The 19,684-nt window shown below is 35.5% G+C and overlaps 1 protein-coding gene across 1 annotated transcript in view; it reads right to left on the reverse strand.

Annotated features, from left to right (window-relative positions):
• Positions 1–3,956: 3,956 nt before the first annotated feature.
• tspan15 (tetraspanin 15) overlaps positions 3,957–19,684 on the reverse strand; it is a 29,869-nt gene continuing 14,141 nt past the window's right edge. The window contains exons 2-8 of the mRNA XM_053502776.1: positions 18,081–18,266; positions 16,686–16,760; positions 15,431–15,526; positions 12,045–12,158; positions 10,792–10,842; positions 10,360–10,476; positions 3,957–6,126 (exon numbers count right to left, since the gene is read on the reverse strand). Coding sequence (XP_053358751.1) covers positions 5,974–6,126; positions 10,360–10,476; positions 10,792–10,842; positions 12,045–12,158; positions 15,431–15,526; positions 16,686–16,760; positions 18,081–18,266 — 792 coding nt within the window. The 3' untranslated portion in view covers positions 3,957–5,973. The remainder of the gene's footprint in view (positions 6,127–10,359; positions 10,477–10,791; positions 10,843–12,044; positions 12,159–15,430; positions 15,527–16,685; positions 16,761–18,080; positions 18,267–19,684) is intronic.

A 19,684-nucleotide genomic window follows, 5' to 3' on the forward strand; every position in this document is an offset into this window, starting at 1 on the left:
CTTGCTTTGCCCTTGATCTGCTAGACAATAAGGAGGTGCTGGTGTGTTCTGTGACAGCTTTCAGTAGTGAATTTAAAACTGGAATTATTTCAGCAATAGCGTTGGGTAGAAGGGGATATCACCACCAGTTTAATTCCCTTGATTAAACCTACATCATGCTTGCCCTTAGGTGGCTCAATGTGTCAAGGCCTTGAGTTACTGAATGGAAAGTTGTCGAGCCCAAGCTCAGCTAGGTCGCTGCTGTTGGGCCCCTGAGCAAGGCCCTTAACCTTTTCTGCTCCTGGGGTGCTGTATGCTCCAGCTTTCTTTTTAGTGCAAAGAAAGAATTTCACTGTGCAGTACTGTATATGTGACTGATAAAGTCACACACACACATATATATATATATATATATATATATATATATATATATATATATATTTTTTTTTTTTTTTTTTTTAAATATTATTATTATTATTATTATTATTATTTATAACCTTCTTTATTACCTTTGTTAGTTAACAACTGTGAGCACCTGTAACCGAGCATAAGCAATTTCCCTCTGGGATTAATAAAGTTATTTGAATCTTGAATCTTGAATCTAAAGGCTTCACCTAATTTAGTGAGTGATAATAAACATGAATTGTCTTTAAAAAAGGCTTCACATACTGATGACTAAATTTTCTGCCTGGTCAGAGCTATAATGTACCCAGTTCTTTTACACTTTACCCCATACTTTAAAGTGCCCCTATTATGCCATTTTAAAGGTTGCTAATATTGCTTAATGGGTCTCCTAAAACAGGTTTACATGTATGCAAGGTCAAAAAACACTTTAGTTTTCTCCAAAAATAGATTTAATTTTACCCCATTTCTAAATGATTCGTAAAAGACTCGTGTGAAGCAGTTCGAAGATTCAGTCTGTCTAAATCCCTTCTTTCTGTGAGCCCTCACTGCTGTGACTGGTCAGATGACGTGGTGTTTTATGACTGGTCTAACTGTCTTAAAAAACTGTCTTAAAGTTTCCACAGAGTTCAGAAATCTGCCACTTTTTTTCATTGCAATCAAAGCGAGAAGTGTTAGTAAGAAAACATTTTGACTCCCCCTCCCCCATTTCCTTACCACATGATTTTAGTTCTTTTAATTAATCCTGGTGTTGAGGCGACATGATAAATCCCTGGTCCTTTCCCATTCGATTGCCAATTGGATGTCCAAGATAAGGCGAAAAGACTCCAAGTCTTCATCGCTTACGTCTCTCCGGGATACCCTGATGCATTCCTTAAGTGCAGGATCCTGCCGACTACGCCAAGAATTGTGGGGGAAATCCTGAAAACACTATAAAGACAAGAAATTCATACACTGGGTAAGGGCAAAGTAACAAAAGACCAGTTTCATACAGCAAACACTTGCAGCATGGAGAAAGGTGACCCCCCCAGACCTTTCATTCATACATAGTTCTCTGCTATCATAATCTATGCCCTGTACATGATGTTCCTACTTTCAAGGAGCTGATTATCTTTCTCTAACCCAGATTAGATGTCCTCACCTAATCATTCAGTAGCAACTACAATCTGTTTGTTTCTATGCTATCCTCCGGGCTTGTCTTTCTACAATCTAGTTGTGGCACAATAAATACATAGATCAGAATTAATACATAATTAAAATGTGTTTTTCTATTACGGACATAAAATTGTATATGCTTGGCAGACACCCACCAACCAGTTGACCTCATTTTCCTGTAGAATATGTAGTTTTCCTGTCTGAACCCTGTGGGACACACTGGAATTGTAAGAGGAGAGACCATGATGCACCAAAATGTTAAAGGTGAGTCATGTTCCCTTGCTCCTGTGGGCTAAATAGCAAAAGGCTGACTGATGAGAAGTCACCCTGGGCACACTATTAATGTCAGACGTGGGTTGATGTGCATATCCTGATACCTGGGGAGGCTATGCACATCATTCATTATACACTGTTAAACAGTGGGGGATGAAGTAGAGATGAGGGCTGGAGTTGATATGCACTCAGATTGCCCCTTGGCTAACTGAATTGGCATGTGAATGTTTAGTCTTATCCAAACACAAAAACTGGCATGAGCAGGAACAATTCTTGAGGGAGGCACCTTGAAAAGATGATTTTTAAATGTAATTAACAGTCATCATAGATTAGGACAGGGTAGAGCAAGTTAAGAAACCCAGAAAGGAGATCAGAAACCAAAGAGACTATTAATGAACAAAACCTTTGAAGAAACTGGTGAAACAACACAGACGCAGTGCATATATGAGGAAGCTGTAGTCATAAAGTGTGTGAAGTCAGTAGCTGGGTAAATGTGAATGTCCATGATGGCTGTGAATTTTTCTGAGTAGCCATGTTTGTAGGCCATAATAAAATGTGCAGTCAAAATAATATCTGTTGCCAATTCCATTATTGACATATCACTTTTGTCAATGACAATTACATTCTATATTTATGTGTTCATTTATCTTTTAGCGAGATAAAGTGTTGACTAGTAGCAGACGATGAAAATAAATAAAGGCTTTAAAATACCATATTTACCTATAACCCATACACCCACAAGTACATGCATCATTTGAATAATAACTATAATAATAACAAACTACCAAAATCTGTAATTATCCTTTTTTATTATAAGAAATACACAGCACACTAGCCTTTTCACATGTTGTGTTAAAGAACATAGTATTCAGTGAAGGCACTTACACTTAAGTATATGATTCATAGTGTATAATAGTACAATTGTGTAAACATTTTAAGAGAGACAACAAAAAAAAGTTTTACAATTTCAAATAGCCCCCAAATAATTTAATAAGATTAAAAAAATAACAACATTGTATTATGAATTAAACAGTGGCAAACTGACAGCCATTAAGCTACGTTTCACTAGAGCACATTTTTTCTGAAACTCAATATTTTACTATATTTTTCCAACTCCTTCTTTTTAACCCTTTGTCAAATCCATCAAAAACAAACAAACAAACAAAAAAACATTGTGTTTATAGTACAAAAGTCACAGCACATGCTCAGGCAAATGAAAACGGGCACCCGTGCAGATATATTTAAACATTTGCTTGATCTGTATTAATCTCAATTTCCTAAAAGAGACCTTGGAAAACATTGGAAATCATGTGAAAACATAATACATGTTACACTGTGAAAACCATGTCAAATACACCATAACTGGAAAGAAAAAAATTAACTACATTTAACAATTAGATAGATTAAATGAGGATAAACAGGACTGCCTAAATTTGGAGCTTAATATGTACACCATGATGGTCTGGGAACAACTTTCCCATTGTGAAATTAGAAGTCTAAGAATTACATGAAATTAAAATGTTTCTCTTTGGCATAGATCTCCGTCACATGTACACCTAGAACATTTTACAATATCTGGTCAAGTACTTCTATAATTTGGAATACATGCATACTGTACATACAATAAGAAAGTCTGTTGATAGGTATATTTAAATATTTTCTTCAAATATCATATTTTACCTATTAAGAAAAAAGTATGTTATAAGATCACACAGACATTTTGTGAATGATATGCTTCATTTAAGTTTTAAATTGTAATGTTGCCAAGTTGTATATTTTTGCCATGTTGGTTTTTGCAAGTGATGGTTTCGTTGTTTCAAAATAATGAATAAAAACCTTCAGGATTAACCAGAACTATTTTTAAAAATTAATATATTTATAATTTTAATATACAGTATAAATGTATTAATATCCACAAAAGTTCCGTCAACTAAGTAACTTGCAGAACCCCTGTATTTCATTACCTAATGCCAAGTGACCTGAATCACATAATCTCATTCTTCTCTTTAGCCTACATTTTATGTGAAGTGTTCATTAATTTATATATACAGTCTGTGTCACAGCACATATGGGTACACGTTTAACATTCTCCCAACACAATTTTAAAATTCAATTATTTTAAATAGATAAAAAGATGAGACACAGAGTTCATTAGAATGCTGATCCAGAAAGGAGGGGAGTTTATTTAGAGAAGCACAACAAATCAAAGTGTGATCAAAGTGTGATCATAAAGTTTACCACAGAACAACGTGACAGTATTTAATGCCGCAATGTTTGGCATTGGAATAAATAATTTTTAGGTTGCATGATAAAGTTCTTTTAGTATCACAGCTGACAAACTAAGTAATGAAACCATCCTTTAAACTGAAAATAAAAATGTGTAATTGTTGCGCTTTGTAACTAATACAAATGTTACACTGAAGGAATTTACCAAGTTGAACCACTATTTGTTCCATTGAGAAGGAAACCTGATTTTGTACTTTTTACCTATAAGAAATGTACAGCAAATTATGGAAATGACTTTCAAAGTGAAAAAATAGAAAATTACTGAAGCTTGGTGGGTGAGTTAACAAACAGAACTGATTAGATTAGGCAAATCTTCCTTGGCACATAACAGTCCAACAACTCAATTAAAGCCCAGAGTTCATAGAGTGTGAGAATTTACTTTACCAGCTTTATTACACAATAAGGATGTTTTCCCCCTCTGACTTACAATGGTAATAACTGTCAATAATGTGAAAATACCCATACCATACAATACCCATTACCCATACAAAATTAGCACTGTATGATTCACATCAACGGTAAACATTATATTTGTGAGACAACTCATTATAGCAGAACAACAAATAAATAGATTAGTATGCATCGCAATGTGCTCTGGAAGTCAACAAATGTGTTATTTTTTGTCAGCTGTACATATTCTAGCTGAGAAGTTGTTTTTGCAGCTATTGCTGGAAATTGTGGTGCCAAGAGAGGTGTGTGTACAGGAGAGGAATTGGGATGTGCATCATTAAAAAAAAAGCCATTGTAGAAATCACAGCTATATTTTAAAGTGGAAGAATCTGCAATATCTAAACACAATTTCCACATGTACAACTCATGATTGGAACTAAACAGCTGTATGGATGATCGGCATCCACTTCAGATGGTCAGGTTAATGCTACATCATTATCGTTTCTGATGGCACAGGCAAATTCCACAATAGCAATGACAAGATTCATTGGTCTTAAATTTGAAAGAGTAGTTCTCACACATTATTTTGCTGCCACACCTTAACTCCACCGAAAAATTTGGACTGGATGTACTTGACAGGACTTTCGTTAGCAGTAAAAGATCCCAGTTAAAAATTAATGCAACACTGGATGGAGGGAAATCTTGTGATGTTGCATGAGCTTGTTAAATCTGTGATTCAGGAAATGCACGCAGTAATCGAAGAAAATGGGTAATACCTAATATTAAAGTAAGTGACTTAAAGAAGTGGCTCGGGAATAAATTTGAAAAGATCATATTTTTGTGTTCACACATCTGTGTCACATTAAGGCAGAAAATCAGCTTTGGGTCAGCTTATAGTAATGTGAATCTAGGCATCCTTAGGCACATTTAGTTTTTTTAATCACTTCTTTTATTAAACTCAGTCATATGAAAATCCTTTGATTCACAGCCAACCAAAAACACAATGCAGTGAATTACGAGGCAGGGTTTTTTACTTAAAGTTAAAAAAAAGAAATGGGTTAAAGCGCAATGCATAACGTACAGTACAAAATCTATTAGGAAAACCATAAGCTTTATCCCACCTCATAAAAAGTGTTCTGCAATGTCTAGTGGTTCAAATTCTTAAAAACATGTTATTAATAAAATTATTCTACGTAATTATCTACTTCTAAAACAGAATATAGTTTTATTTGCCCAGGGCAGTTATACACCATGATATTTAAAACATATTTATCAGCTTAAAGACAGTGGCTCCAAAAATATATTCAAGCATTAACTGCTATCTTCATCCACTGTAAGATAAGATTTGTACTAGTGGCCTAAAGATCCCTGAGGATTGCCTAAAATCAGCAGCAATACAACCCTGTAAAATCAGACTTTAACGTAACTTTAAATAAGATCATGTAGTTTAGGCTGATGCTCTTTGGTTAGTGTGTTTCAAAGGTTCATTCAGTCAAAAAGAGGCATACATTTACAGCATTTGGCAATCTTGCCCTGTTTCTTGGCATCACTGTTTATCAGGGTGTCCTGATAGTTTCCATACTCCTCGATAGCGTCCTCCACTCGAGTGATGTATAGCCAGGCCACAATCACACCAAAGAACTGAAAAAGAAAAAGACCATGTTAAGTCTAGTCAGAAATAAGTACAGTTAAGTTGGGAAAGTTAAGCTCGTTAAAATCGCAGGCAGTCTGGAAAGACTGTATATTCAGGAAAGAAACTTTGGTTTTAAATTGTTGTACACTGGTATATTACTTAAATAAAAAGAAAACAACAAAATAATACACCTTTGTATCTCTCACCTACTGTATAACCTGTAAACCCCTTTTCTTTCAACAGGAAAATGCACCCTGCCACACTGCAAAAATGCTTTAGGAATTGTATGAGGAACATGACAGGGTTTAGCTTCCAAATTCACCATATCTCAATCCGATCAAGAAGCTTTGGGACGTGTCTGATAAACAAGTCAGATCGTTGGAAGCATTCTCTCACACACTCAAAGGACTTGAGGAACCCGTGCTTTGACAAGTCAAAGCTGTTTTGGTGGCACAAGGGGGACCTATTCAATATTAAACAGGATGTTTAGTGTTATGGCTCATCAGTGTACATCAGCAAGAAAACTTCACCGGACAGAGACACTTAAAATTCTTTTCCTCATGATGGCAAAGTACTTATCACAAGCCACTCACTTACTGTGTCCTCCCTGCCCCATTTCCTGTAAAGTGAGTCCCTACAGACACAGAGGAGTCAGGCTAATATAAACTCCACAATGTTTGTACTGTGCTACATACTGAGACGTACTGCAAACTGAAACTGGATTTGCAAATCCCACAATCAAAAGTGCAAAAAGTCAAAACTATACTATACTATACTATACGATAATACACATCTGCCACCATACTTAGAGCCATGCAATATAGATCATTTCATAAAGCATTCTCTTGAAATCAGATTTTGACATATGAACCCAGGTATCAAAAGGAGGTGTTTATGTAAAGTACTAATCTCATGAAACATCAGCACTTGCCCCCTTTTAAACAGAAAAGACATTTTATTTAAAGTGCAGTTTGCTAAGCCAGGGTGGTACAAAATGAGCCTACAAGATTAAAGATGGCTAAAAACACTATCTAAAGTAACGTTTGAATAAACAAAATGTTTTTACTCAAATCAACCATTCTGAAGTTATTTTAAACTGGCAGGCTATAATGAAGATCTACTTCTATATTGCGTTGGGTGTTCTTGTAATTTTTTTGACATTTTTTGCAGTCTGTGCTAGCCTTTGGTCCCCATGATCCTTTTCACCAATTTACTGGTGTAAAATTTAAAATAAAATGTTAATTGGCAGCCTGGTAGCGTAAAATGTTAATTGGCAGCCTGGTAGCCAGACTGCGGTCTCGCACCTACACGGTCAAAGGATCGATTACTCCCTCGCATCTGTGGGAGTGGAGTTTCTCCAGTGCTAAGCAGGTTTCCCCTGGGTGCTCCAGTTTCCTTACACAGTCCAAAGACATGCAGGTTAGACTAATTGGTGTTTCAAAATTCCCTGTAGTATGAGCATTGTGCAAGTGCTTGTATGCCCCGAGATATCCAGGGTTGTCCCCTGGGATAGGAATCAGGTATCCTGGATGATTGAGTGAAAGTGTTGTTCAATTCACCTGCAATAGGGGTTATATATAGAGCGGTACATAGCAGTGTACAGTGGGCCAACTGGAGGGTTATGTGGTCGGGATGCAGAAATATTAGCACATCAAACCAAGCACTCAAAAAATATAAATAAGTAAATGATCTCAGATGACTGAAAATCTGTTAAGGAGTCTGTTGAGCAGGTTTTCAACTTGTTTTTGAAAATTATGTATAGCTAAACGCAGCTTTTCTGGTTTATTCAACAAAAAAGGCCCAGCTATACAAAATTTAAAGATCAAGATAAGCAACAAACTTGACTGAACATTGACATCACATACATTTCCATGTATAACCATTGTAATCAGTTTACGGTTTCAACACTTATTGTGGATTAATTCATAAATATATGATGCTGTTTGGGCCTTTTTGCTGAATAAACCTGCTACAGTGTTTTAAAAGTAAAAGTTGGCAATGCTAGTGGACACATAAAAAGCATCACATAGAACCTTATAGTGTCATAGCAGGAAAAATATTAGTCTCAACGTGGTGAGGTTGTGAGTCTGAATCACGGTAATACCACAGTTACTGATGTCAGGAGCGGTGGCAGGATTATGCAGGGTGGGCTACAGAAAAGTTTTCTGTCTCCCACCCTGTATTTTATAGTACGAACAAAAAAGATTGCTTCTGTTTTTTTCCGCACGTTATGAATACACAATCAAACTGATTACCCTACCTCATGCATTTTAAAGGCCAGACTTGGTGCTACTGTTGCTCTTGGCAAAATTGTCTCTGCATGCAACAGGTCGTTTTCTTTTGCTTGTTTCTAAGTAACTTATTTGCATGTAAACACACAAGATAAGCGAAATGTGTAAAAAGCTAGAAATGTGCATTGACTGTTACTGTTAGATTAGTGATGTCATAACTGATCAAAAGCAGAGTGCCTATCAGATTGTGGCTGCTGGCACCCCTGACTAGTGTTACGCTCTTTATCTTTGGCTTGAGTGTCACTAACCAATTGTCTGTTTTATTCGGATACAGGTACATTCTGTTTTGTTAAAAGAGAACACAACTTTAGTAATGTTCTTAATATAAGCATAGATTAATCATTTATAGTTCTGAAAATATTTTAGTTTTTTCAGACAAAGAATAAATGTTAGAAACAAAAAAATATTTCACTTTTCATCCTGCCTTAACAGGTAATAGGGATTCTGCAACATCCTGTCAACACTAGTTTGTAAGGAAAGTAATTAATGTTCACAATCATTTCCAAAGCTCATGCTAGATGATTAATCATCTCCCAGCCTTCAGTTACTGAGAAAGTGAAGATAACCTACTGTAAAATGTTTATTGACTTCATGTAATCTGTTACTTCTGACCATTAACATTTTATGAAATCACTCATGTATAATTGTTCGTAATTTACAACAGAGACTGGTGCATAGTTTCTCATAACTCTGTAATAATATTTTAACTATTCACACAGGATGTACAGTACAGGATGTATTAACAACTAACTCAGGCAGTTGAGGCTCTGGGTTGATAAGAGGGTGGGTTCAATCCCTGTCACCATTGATTTGCCAGTGATGGGCTCTTGGACAAGGCCCTTAACCCTAGGCCAATACAAAAATCACTTCAACTTTGCTATTCCCAAAGTCCATCTAGCTAGCAATCCAGCATTGTAAAAACCACCATTGCTATAGAAATGACAATTGTACTTGGGGTTTGGGGTGGTTACCTTATGCATTGTGCCACTTATGGTTATTTTTTATATAACACCACAACTTCTTGTATGTTATTCCTTACTCATTACTAGCCTTAAATGATTTAATTAGTCTGCCATACAACTATTTGTGAATGAGTTTTTACTATAGAAACAATAACATACAGAACAAGTAGGACTTATAGACAGTTGTCACTGCTACCCAAGCTGCTGTTAAATTCTTTTATCAATTTGTTCTGACAAATAAGAAGTAAAAAGTAAACTTCATTGTGGTTATAAACTGCAAAAACGTAATCCAAAAGGATTTGCCAGAAAGAAGACTGTAATGAATTTTAAAACAGCACATTTATGTCTGTGTGAAAAGCAGGAAATTATTTTGATAAACCTTGAACTTCATTACCTATTTTAATCCAAACCGAATATATTATGTCTAAATTACAATATTTTTAGCAGCTTTTAATTTTAAATAAAAAAATATATTTTAATGTTATACACCTGTACCAGGCTTTAACCAAACAAGGGCAAGTTTTAGAAACATGCACAGAAATCATAAATGAGAGAAAATTATTATAAACATCATTTTAAACCGTCTAATGCTGTTTAACCAAAAAGATAAAAAGTAAATTTGTTTAATAATAAATTTATTTGGTAGTCCTCCTGAATATCTACTGCACCTGACCACTGATATTTAGATTTTATTTGCATTTTGTTAGCAATTCTGAATTACTAATATAATAATAAGATTTTCACATTTAAATTTATAAAAGTGTGTCTTTTTTGTCTTTTGCATGTTTAGTTTCCTGAGGCAAAAATTTTACTTATTTTTAGTACTGTTTTTAAAAGTCATCATTTACAATTCTGGCTTTAACATACAATACAAAAATGACATTATTAATCAACTTCTATTTATAGTATACTATACTATAGTATCATTTCTTTTTTTCTTTTTTTTGTTAGATTAGCTTGCTACAGTATGTACTGATCAGTTTCTTACCTGTGGAAATAAAATTCCAAAGAGGAGTCCAGCCATGATCTTGTAGTTATCCATTAACCAGATGAAAACAGCATCTGTGCATCCTCGCACATAGATGATGTTTATGAGGTCTAATCTCTGATAATATGCGATAAGAAAAAAAATATTTTGTAATTTTTGGTCACAATTAACTTTATAACACAACATTTAAGCCAGAAGCATAAGAGCTTTAAAAAAAAACTTCAAAATTCAAACTTGTTAAACTAAGCTGACATTTAAAAACTAAACCTTTAAATTTTATTTTTTAATTGTATCAGTAAATCAGAATCCAGTTAAAATTGGTGCTTTCATTTGCCCTTAAAATAGATGAGTAATATGAGTAATATAATGAGTAAAATGAGTAATTGAGAGTCAGTATCGGATGCTCATATTATTCGGAGTAATGAAACTTACCTGTTTGTTTAGGACTTTGTATCCACACATAGTGTTTATAACTTCATTTGGCTAAAAAGAAAGAAACAAATTAAATGTATATTAGTACAAAAACAAAAAGACTGCATGAATAATTATGGGATGTAAACCATGTTTGGATCAGTCTGGAGTTATATAAGCCTACAACAGGTCCAAAAATGTTGACAGACTGAGATAAAGTGATCATACAGCAGGTAGTGAAAAGCAATATATAATAAAGGGCAACTAAGGGGAAACAAGTGAACAGAAATAAATAAAACACTACAAGTAAAAGTCAATTGGCAGGATTGAAGAAGGGGAAAGTCATTTTAAAATATAAACATACTGTTCACAGGCAAAAAAAAAAAAAAAAAAAAACAAAGCCAAGTAAAAGACTTTGGAGATTTAATCAGTATAAACAGCAGGGTTTGCTGGTTTACCTTAGGGAAATAAGGGCTGAATCTAGTGCATTCAACTGCATTCATCCAATTTGTGCCTTAACACAGCGATGCTGAAAACTCTCCATTAGCTCAGGGTCAATTGTTATTACATTCATTAACAAGTTACATCAAATTGTTAATAGTTCAAATTAGTGTCCTTATCCTGAGGGAAAACTGCTAAATACTGCAAGCAAAAACTTTCCATGTTTCCTTTAAAGCAGCAACAAAAAAGGGAAGACATTGAGTGACAAAGAACGTTGCACTTCAAAACTTGGAAGTTTGTATTTTAGCAATAGACCCTTTCCTATACTTTTTTGTGATCATCTTTTTATTATTCATTAGCAATACACAACACTTAAAAACTAAAATTACCAACCGAACCCAGAGAAAACTAAATACGAAAAAGAAGAATATAAATGTACCCCCACGGTGATATGTAACGCACCTACCCATCCCAACTCGAACCATAAACCCAGCAAGGATCTTGGTCGAATACATAAAAGCAGAAAAACAAAGTGCAGATATTACAGAGTGCTGGTGCTCTAGTATAACTTATAACATATTTTAAATTTCAGCCTAGATGCACCAGTCTGAATGGTTTGAGAGGCTTACTTAATCTGCTGTTTCCAGTAGCAACAAGGGATGAAAAATTTGACCAGTTAAGAACTTTGTGATAATAGCTGTTAAAAAAGTGGGTTATGACCTCCATGCTTTTTAAAATTCTAAAGGTTATCCATTCACCAGTAGTCTAATGGACAGCAGACATGCAAAAATAAAATGTTTAAACTTTGAAAACTGTGAAAAAGAACAACAGACCTGGCTATGACAGCATGTATAAGGCACTCCACAGGCCAGAGGTCCTGGGGCAGAGCAGTTGTGATACATGTTTACTGCCCAGTCTGAGTACTCTGTCCCACCACAGCATTTGAACTAGAGGTGAAATAAAATGCCATCATAAATAAATATTGTAAATTAAAACAGTAGACAACAAATATTTTTTTAAGAAAAACACAAAGTTATATGTTGGAGGACAAATGGGTGTTCACTGGATGATCCAAGCCTCTTCATATGATTATGCTTTCTGTGTTAGGCACTGCGGGATTATTAGACCGCCAGAACATATCAAACAAATCAACACTTCATTGTTATAAGTAACTGGTAAGATTGCCTGAGTGAAATGAACCTGAGTCTGCAAGCCATGATATATGAAAGGTGAAATAAATTATCTCTCCTACTTTGCATTCATTCATTGAACCAAAGTTTTCAGAGGGGAAATAAATGAATAAATATTAGTTCCCTCTCTCCCTCATTCCCCTGAGCATTGCAATTCATATGCCAATCTCTCATCTCATCTGAACAGAATATATTTTGAGGCCATCATGTATTGTAGAGGCGGAAACAGATGCAGGTGCAGATTATTTTTTTATTTCAAAAGAAAAAATAAGAAGAAGAAAAAAAGAAAAAAAACCTGCAAAAACAATAATCGTAAACATGAACCATGAACATGAGGCAAGGAACAAAGATATAGTGCTAGCATTGGAGACTCTTTTGTACAATTATGCTATATAAACATTTCAATGGAGAAAGAGGACACAAATAATTACAGGGAATGCGTTTCTCTGGTGGATGCAATGATTTGCACTTGATCTACTGTCAGACTGACTACTGTAATAGAAAACTAACCAACACCTTGTGACTAATCATATTTGAGAATTTAACAATGTTGTGGCAAAAATATTATATCCTGAAATTTTGTTTTGCTAACAGTGCCAGTAAAATACTGTACTGTAGGCAAAGTCCTATGAAAAACTAAATTCAGACATAAATTACCAAACGTGTAAGCATTTAACACTGCAATTTTATTTGCAATCAGCAATCTGTGAGTAAGACACTGCTATTAAAGTAGTGATACCTGATATAACCTTTAGAAAAGTCTACCGTCATAGTTTAAAACTATAACATAGGGGCAGTGGATGCTCAGGGTATTAAGGCTCGGAGGTACTGATTGGAAGATCAGTGGTTCAAGCCCCAGGTCTGCCAGGTTGCCACAGTTGGGCTCTTGAGCAAGGCCATTAACATTGTCCACTACAGGGGGTGTTATATAATGGCTGACCCTGCGCTGTCTCCAGCCTACTAATAAGAAGCTGGGAAATGCGAAGAATAAAGAAGTTCTCTGTGCAGTAATTTATATGTAACGTATAAAGGCTGAACTGAACATATTGCCCAGCAATATCTTAAAAAAGTAGTATGTGACAAAGCTGTAATACAGTACATTTCACAATAAAGCAACTAGTTAACAAATAATTTTGAGCATATAAATATTGGCAAACATCTTAACAAGATCATTTGTTGTTAGTCTGGATTTAAAAAAAAGGATGGGTATTAAAATAAAGTTTTAATACAAAAAGGTAAATTTTTTCTAACCAATTTAAAAAGCTCTGTGAGATTACAACAGCTACCCACAGTTAGATGCTTATAAATTGAGGTCAAGAGGTGAAAACCACATGACGCCCAGGAAGGATTGCAATTTAAAAACAGGTGAATAACAATCTGACTCTAAAGAATGTTTATAAAACAACATAAAACACTGAAAAGAGAAATGACACTGCTATGTGTGTGTGTGTGTATCTGTGTGTGCGCATATGTGATTGCATTGTATTTGAAAGGAGCCTAGACTGTAGGAGATGCCAAGCTCACACTTAATGGGAAGCCCTTTAACAAAGGACAAATGTGCATAAAGTGACTGTTTTCATGTATAAGCCTGGGAGGCAGTGGTCACATGAATCACCAACAATGACTTGATGCCTTTTCAGTAAATTGTAAAATAATAAATCTCTATGTACTCAAGCAAGGTTTACTATTTTGTCAAAAATTGCAAACAGCTAAAAAAAAAATAAATCAAAGCAATTACTACAACCTTACTGACACACAGATTTACACACTCAAGCAGCGAGCAGATAAAGTGGTGGAGTTTAAGCTTTTGGCATGCAAAGGATTGTTTTAGGTTTTTATGAATGCACCATGCTGCCTGCATAGACAAATGTACAAACCAAATGCTACAGGTATTACAAGCAGGCTTTACTAGCTTAAAGAATAGTACATTGACTATTTTGTGTGTGTGTGTGTTATATTGGTTTATGCGAGCAATCAGAAATATACTCTAAATAGAAAATTGCTCTTAGAGATATGGTAAGTGTCACTTCAGCACTTCTCCATTCACACAGGATATGAAAGAGGATCATTAAAAACTTTCATGGCAGACAAGAACCCCAAATTACCCCATGGCTTTCTAGCTGGAGAACATCTAAAGCACAGTTCCCACTTTCATAATGTTTTGCTGTGTTTGCTACAGTGTTAAGAAATTTGTAGCCATTTCTGGCAAGATGTAGATCATTTCAAGTCACTTTGACAAACCCTGGTAAGCCATGATCGTAACCTATGACTACACAGTCCTCATAGAGATTTCTGAATTCGTAGTGATCCATGTTAAAAATTATGAAAGCGGGAACTGAGTCTTATCAGCAAAAAGCAGAAGTAGTCTCATTTCACTTGTATGCAAAATAGGATTAAGAGCTTAAATCAACTATCAAGTGTGCCTCCAATTGGCTGTAATAAAAGCCTGCAGCCAAACTTGCCTATTGTGAATAAGGCTGAATGAGAATGTGCAGTCTGGAGAGAGTGTTTACTGTAACCCAAATCACAGATAACTGCAGTACCTATGAAGCACATAAATCTCCAAATCACAGTACCAAACACTACTAGCTCTATACCTTTTGCACAATTCATTTTGCACACCTAGGGCATGAGAGGGGAGTGCCAATCCATCGCAGAGGAAACACACATACACACACACTCACACACTCATTTACACGCTATGGACGATTTGGGAATGCCAATTAGCCTAATCTGCACGTCATTGGCCTGTTAGAGGACCCTCCAAGCACAGGAAGAAACAAACTCTACGCACACAGACCCCGAGGCAGGAATCAAACCCAGGACCTGGAGGTGCACAGTAAGGCGACAGTGCTAATCACTAAGCCACCGTGCCGTCTATGTCATTCATCCTTAGTTTTTTCCTGTTGATACAATTAGTTGTGATATTGACTATTGTGGTTATATCACCCAGCACTATGATGGACAACCTGATAACATCTCTTAAGAACGCTCAGTTACAATGATTATGGAAAATCTCTAATTCTTACCTTTTTTTGAACAAAGTCCATGATGTTTTTGAAGTCAAGGTCATCATAGTAATTCACCATGCCTTTACGAACATTTTTGTTAAGCAGATCAACCGTCTGAAATAAAGGGAAAGAAATAAAACTAAAAAAAAACTGCACGATGAGATAAAGAGAAAACAGTTTACAAGAGAAGACATTTACAGTCCAACCTGTTTTACTATTACAAGCGTGCATGACTTTTTACTAAAGTCATAAAACTGAATGTCAGTCCTCGAAGATCCCTTATTAGTCACATTAAAGCCTTATATTAAATCGAATCTTTGTTCCATTTTGCTGAGGGGAATTCCTGACCTAAGGGTAGGGTTGATTGCTCCTACAGACAATGACATTTCATGATTTAATATCAATATTGATAGTCTGTTTACTGAAGCAGTTTTTGCAGTAAACATTCAAAAAATAAACTCTAAATCTACTTTACAAATTTAATCTAACATAGGCACAAGCCGGACGTATGCGAAACGTCAGTTGCTCGTATGCCGAAAATGCTCCACATGCTGAGCCAAATAAAAGGGCAAAATTTCAGTTCTGTGGCGAAAATTCTAAAAATGAAGTGTTCGTATGCTGAGTTACCACTGAAACTTCAGAATTATTAGGAGCATTGAACCTAATATCCCAACTATGGGAACAACTGAAATAAAAATGCATTAACTCAATCATGTCACCTCAAGCGATTGGGCCTGATCATAATGAATTCTAATTTATAATCCCTATTACAAACTACACATAATCTATTGAATACAAAAATATTACCTACGTAAGGACCTGATGTAATGATTTTTTTTTCTTTTTGTTGGGAAGCTTAACCTAACCTCAAAGATTGTTATTGGCCAGCCTGGACAAAAAAATGTATAAATTATTGATCAACTTTAACTTTGATAGTGAATTCTTGTGTAAAAGATTTCTCATGCCCCAGAACTACACTTTCACAATTTGAATCCTGGAATATGCCAATGCCATCAGGGAAGGAAAAAAAATCCATAGATCTGATAAACCTGTTGATTCAGTACATAGAGGTCGTTTTTTTTATTGCCACATAATATTACTTAACCTAGATCTGACTAACTGAAGCAACTCCAAATCCCAACACTATTTCCAGAGACTTGTACAGTGGTCCACTATGCATGATGGGACGCTTCCTTTCTTAATCATGGAAAATGTAACTTTAGACCCTACTTCATCTTAAACTGGCTATAAGGAAAAGACATCTGAAACCTACTCGGTTCCTGAACAGTAGAGCCAGAATTCCACCTAGAAGCTCCAAAATCAGACAGAGAGCCAATGTGTAGAGAAACTGCAATGAGAAACAGCAGAAGGTGAGCACGAAAAAAAAAAACAATAATTTACATTTAAAAACAATTTAAGCTATTAGGAAAAAAATCCCATTGATAGGATAATATACTTTCCTGGATATATAATGAGACAAGCAGTAAATGTGTCTGTTCTAATAGTAAAAAGGACTGGACAATTACTGAAAAAAGAAAGACTAACAACATCATGTAAATCTGGCTTTATATTCAAAAAGAATAGAAATGTGTTGATTGTAATGACTTTTAATTAAAGATATCACCAGTACCGATACACATGAATAATCAGTCAAACTAATTTAATGACCCACATTATATCTGTCTGAATTCAGAAACTTTAATGTAGTCGAGACTTTACTGTAGACCTGAACATTCTAAGAATTGTATAGAATATCTCGTATTTATAGCTGGACCCTAATAAAAAATTTTATCATATTGAGTTTTCATATATTTAGTATTGTTTGTCATTTTTCTGCACTTCTATATACTGTAGTGATTTACAAGGTCCGTTCATGTCAAAATGAAGTTTGAGTTTTTATTATTACTTATGGGAAATTCGATTTGGTTTACGAGTGTCTTGGAATACGAGCCCGCTTCAGGAACGAATTATGCTCGTAATAAAAAAAAGCTATAGATAGTCATTATTTTAGCACTTAAATAATCTGGTACAAGTCTCAAAGAACAAAAGTCAGCCAGAAGCAAAGACAGCCAGAGAAACTTTTAATTTGTATTTTATGCATATTGTAACAATAACAATATTGTTATTTTAACTAAACTAACCAATACTTATCTCTCTCTGTTTATGCATTCTGTGCAAATATTTCTGGTGCTTGACCCATACGATGGTACTAGAATGGTCAAATGTGTGATTACCCTCACCTGCAAATGAACTGATTTGTGATATCAGGCCCCTGGTGAGTGCATAGATGTGATTAGTCTAACACCTGAGCCTCTTTTGCATGTTAATTACTTCGTTGACCTGGAAAATCTCTTTTTTTTTTCGATTTTTTATTTCATATGGTTTATGCCTTAAAGAAAGTCTCTGACCGAAAGCTTGCTTCAAATAAAAGCTTTTTGCACAGATTGAGTGTCCAGATGCTTCCAAATGCTTGATGCCTTTTAGCATCAAGTGCACTTTTAATACTCCTTATCAGCTCATCTTCTTAAAAGGTCTACTTAAATTGAACCACTACTGAGACTCTAATGTGAATACATTTTACTTTCTAAATACCACTGCATGCATTTGCTAAGACCTAGAAAGACAAGAATGACTATAAAAGATAGATAAAAGACAGGTTGGAACTTGCCACTTTGAGGAGAGTCAAGTTGTCTCGCAGCGCCGCCAACACGCCAACGAATGAGACAATGAACATGACAATCCCAAGCAGGATGAGAATGATGGCTGGAGCAAGGAAGACCTCTTCCAGAGTTTTGTACCGCTGCCTTTCCACTTCAGCGTAAATGCCAATGGCCAAGATGAAGCCACCGACCAGCTGCAAAGAACAGATTGGGTTAGTCATTCTGTCGAAAAACCAAAGTGCATTGCTATCCTGTGAATTAAACAACAAAACAAGAAAGACGTGTCCTGGAGATTTGGCTTTGAACATTAGGCAGAACTGTTCTCAAATGCATTGATTATTATTATTCATGAAATACGCTTAACAATGAAAGCCCTAACTTAGAAGCAACAACAACTAGGAAAATAAGACTATTAATAAACACTGGTAATCATTATTAATAATAATCTACTACTTATAAATTATAGAGTAACTACTACTAACTATAATAAAAAATGATGATAATGACATGGATACTGGAACTGTCTCTAAAATAAAGTGCGTTAGTAAGGTCCTGGGACACACTGCCAGAACAGTTTTGATTTGCCTTGCATAGATTTTACAGGTCTCTGTACAATCTGTATTGCAAACTGTATATTATTCTTTCAAAAAATATATTTTGAGCCTCTGAGTGGTGCAGTGGTAATACTTAATGCTCCCACATTAATCACGGCTCTACAGCCAATCAGCGGCGCCTGTGAGCTCACGCAAGCAGAAGGAGCCAATACCGCGGTCCTCTGAGTGTGTTACGCCACCGTCAACGGTGCGCGACTGAGCGGTTTAAAAAGATGCGGTCGGCTGGCCTCACGTGGTTGGAAGGAAAAACTTGATAGTCTTCGGCCCTCCCGACTGAGTGGTAGAAGCAGCTTAATGTGGGAGTCCCCTAGTGACGAGGAGGAATTTGAAACGACTAAATTAGAGTAAATCAGAAAAAAAAAATTTGGTCTGCCGATTGTATTGGAGAGCACTGTTATTCTCCTTTCCCCACATTTTTTTCAAAATGCTTACTTGCATGTTCACATAACATATAAAGTACAGCTGGAAAATGTACACAAATCAATTGTAAGGATAAACTTTGTTCATAAACTTAAAAAAACGTCCCAAACGTCATGTGAATTGCCATTTCTGTTTGGTAGCTTTCAGACTGGCAGCTCGAAGCACAGAGATCTCAAGGTAAAAGCCAGAAAGAAGGATTGTGTTTTATAGGATACTGTACACTCCAGCCCTATCCCTATCCCCTTATAAGCCAAGTGCATAATTATTTTTAAGGGAGAATTGGCTAATAGTAGATCATCACATCAATGATTAAATAGCAACTGATTGACTCAGTCTCCAAAAACTAATATCAAATCAGCATAAGGGTATATGGTAAAGGTGATCAGTCAGAACAAGACACTTTCGTCTAAGGCCCTGGGCCAGGAGAACGCCATATTTTAGTGTTTTCCCTGCTCCATCACACCCACTTTAATTTAGAAAAGATTCCTAATTTGAGGATAAGTTAAATAACACTGTTGAAAGATTACAAAAACGCCAAAATGTAAAGTGAGTCAACCTCCAACACCAAGGAACCTCAT

Source organism: Clarias gariepinus, chromosome 8, assembly GCF_024256425.1.
Source record: "Clarias gariepinus isolate MV-2021 ecotype Netherlands chromosome 8, CGAR_prim_01v2, whole genome shotgun sequence".
NCBI classification, from domain to species: Eukaryota; Metazoa; Chordata; class Actinopteri; order Siluriformes; family Clariidae; genus Clarias; species Clarias gariepinus.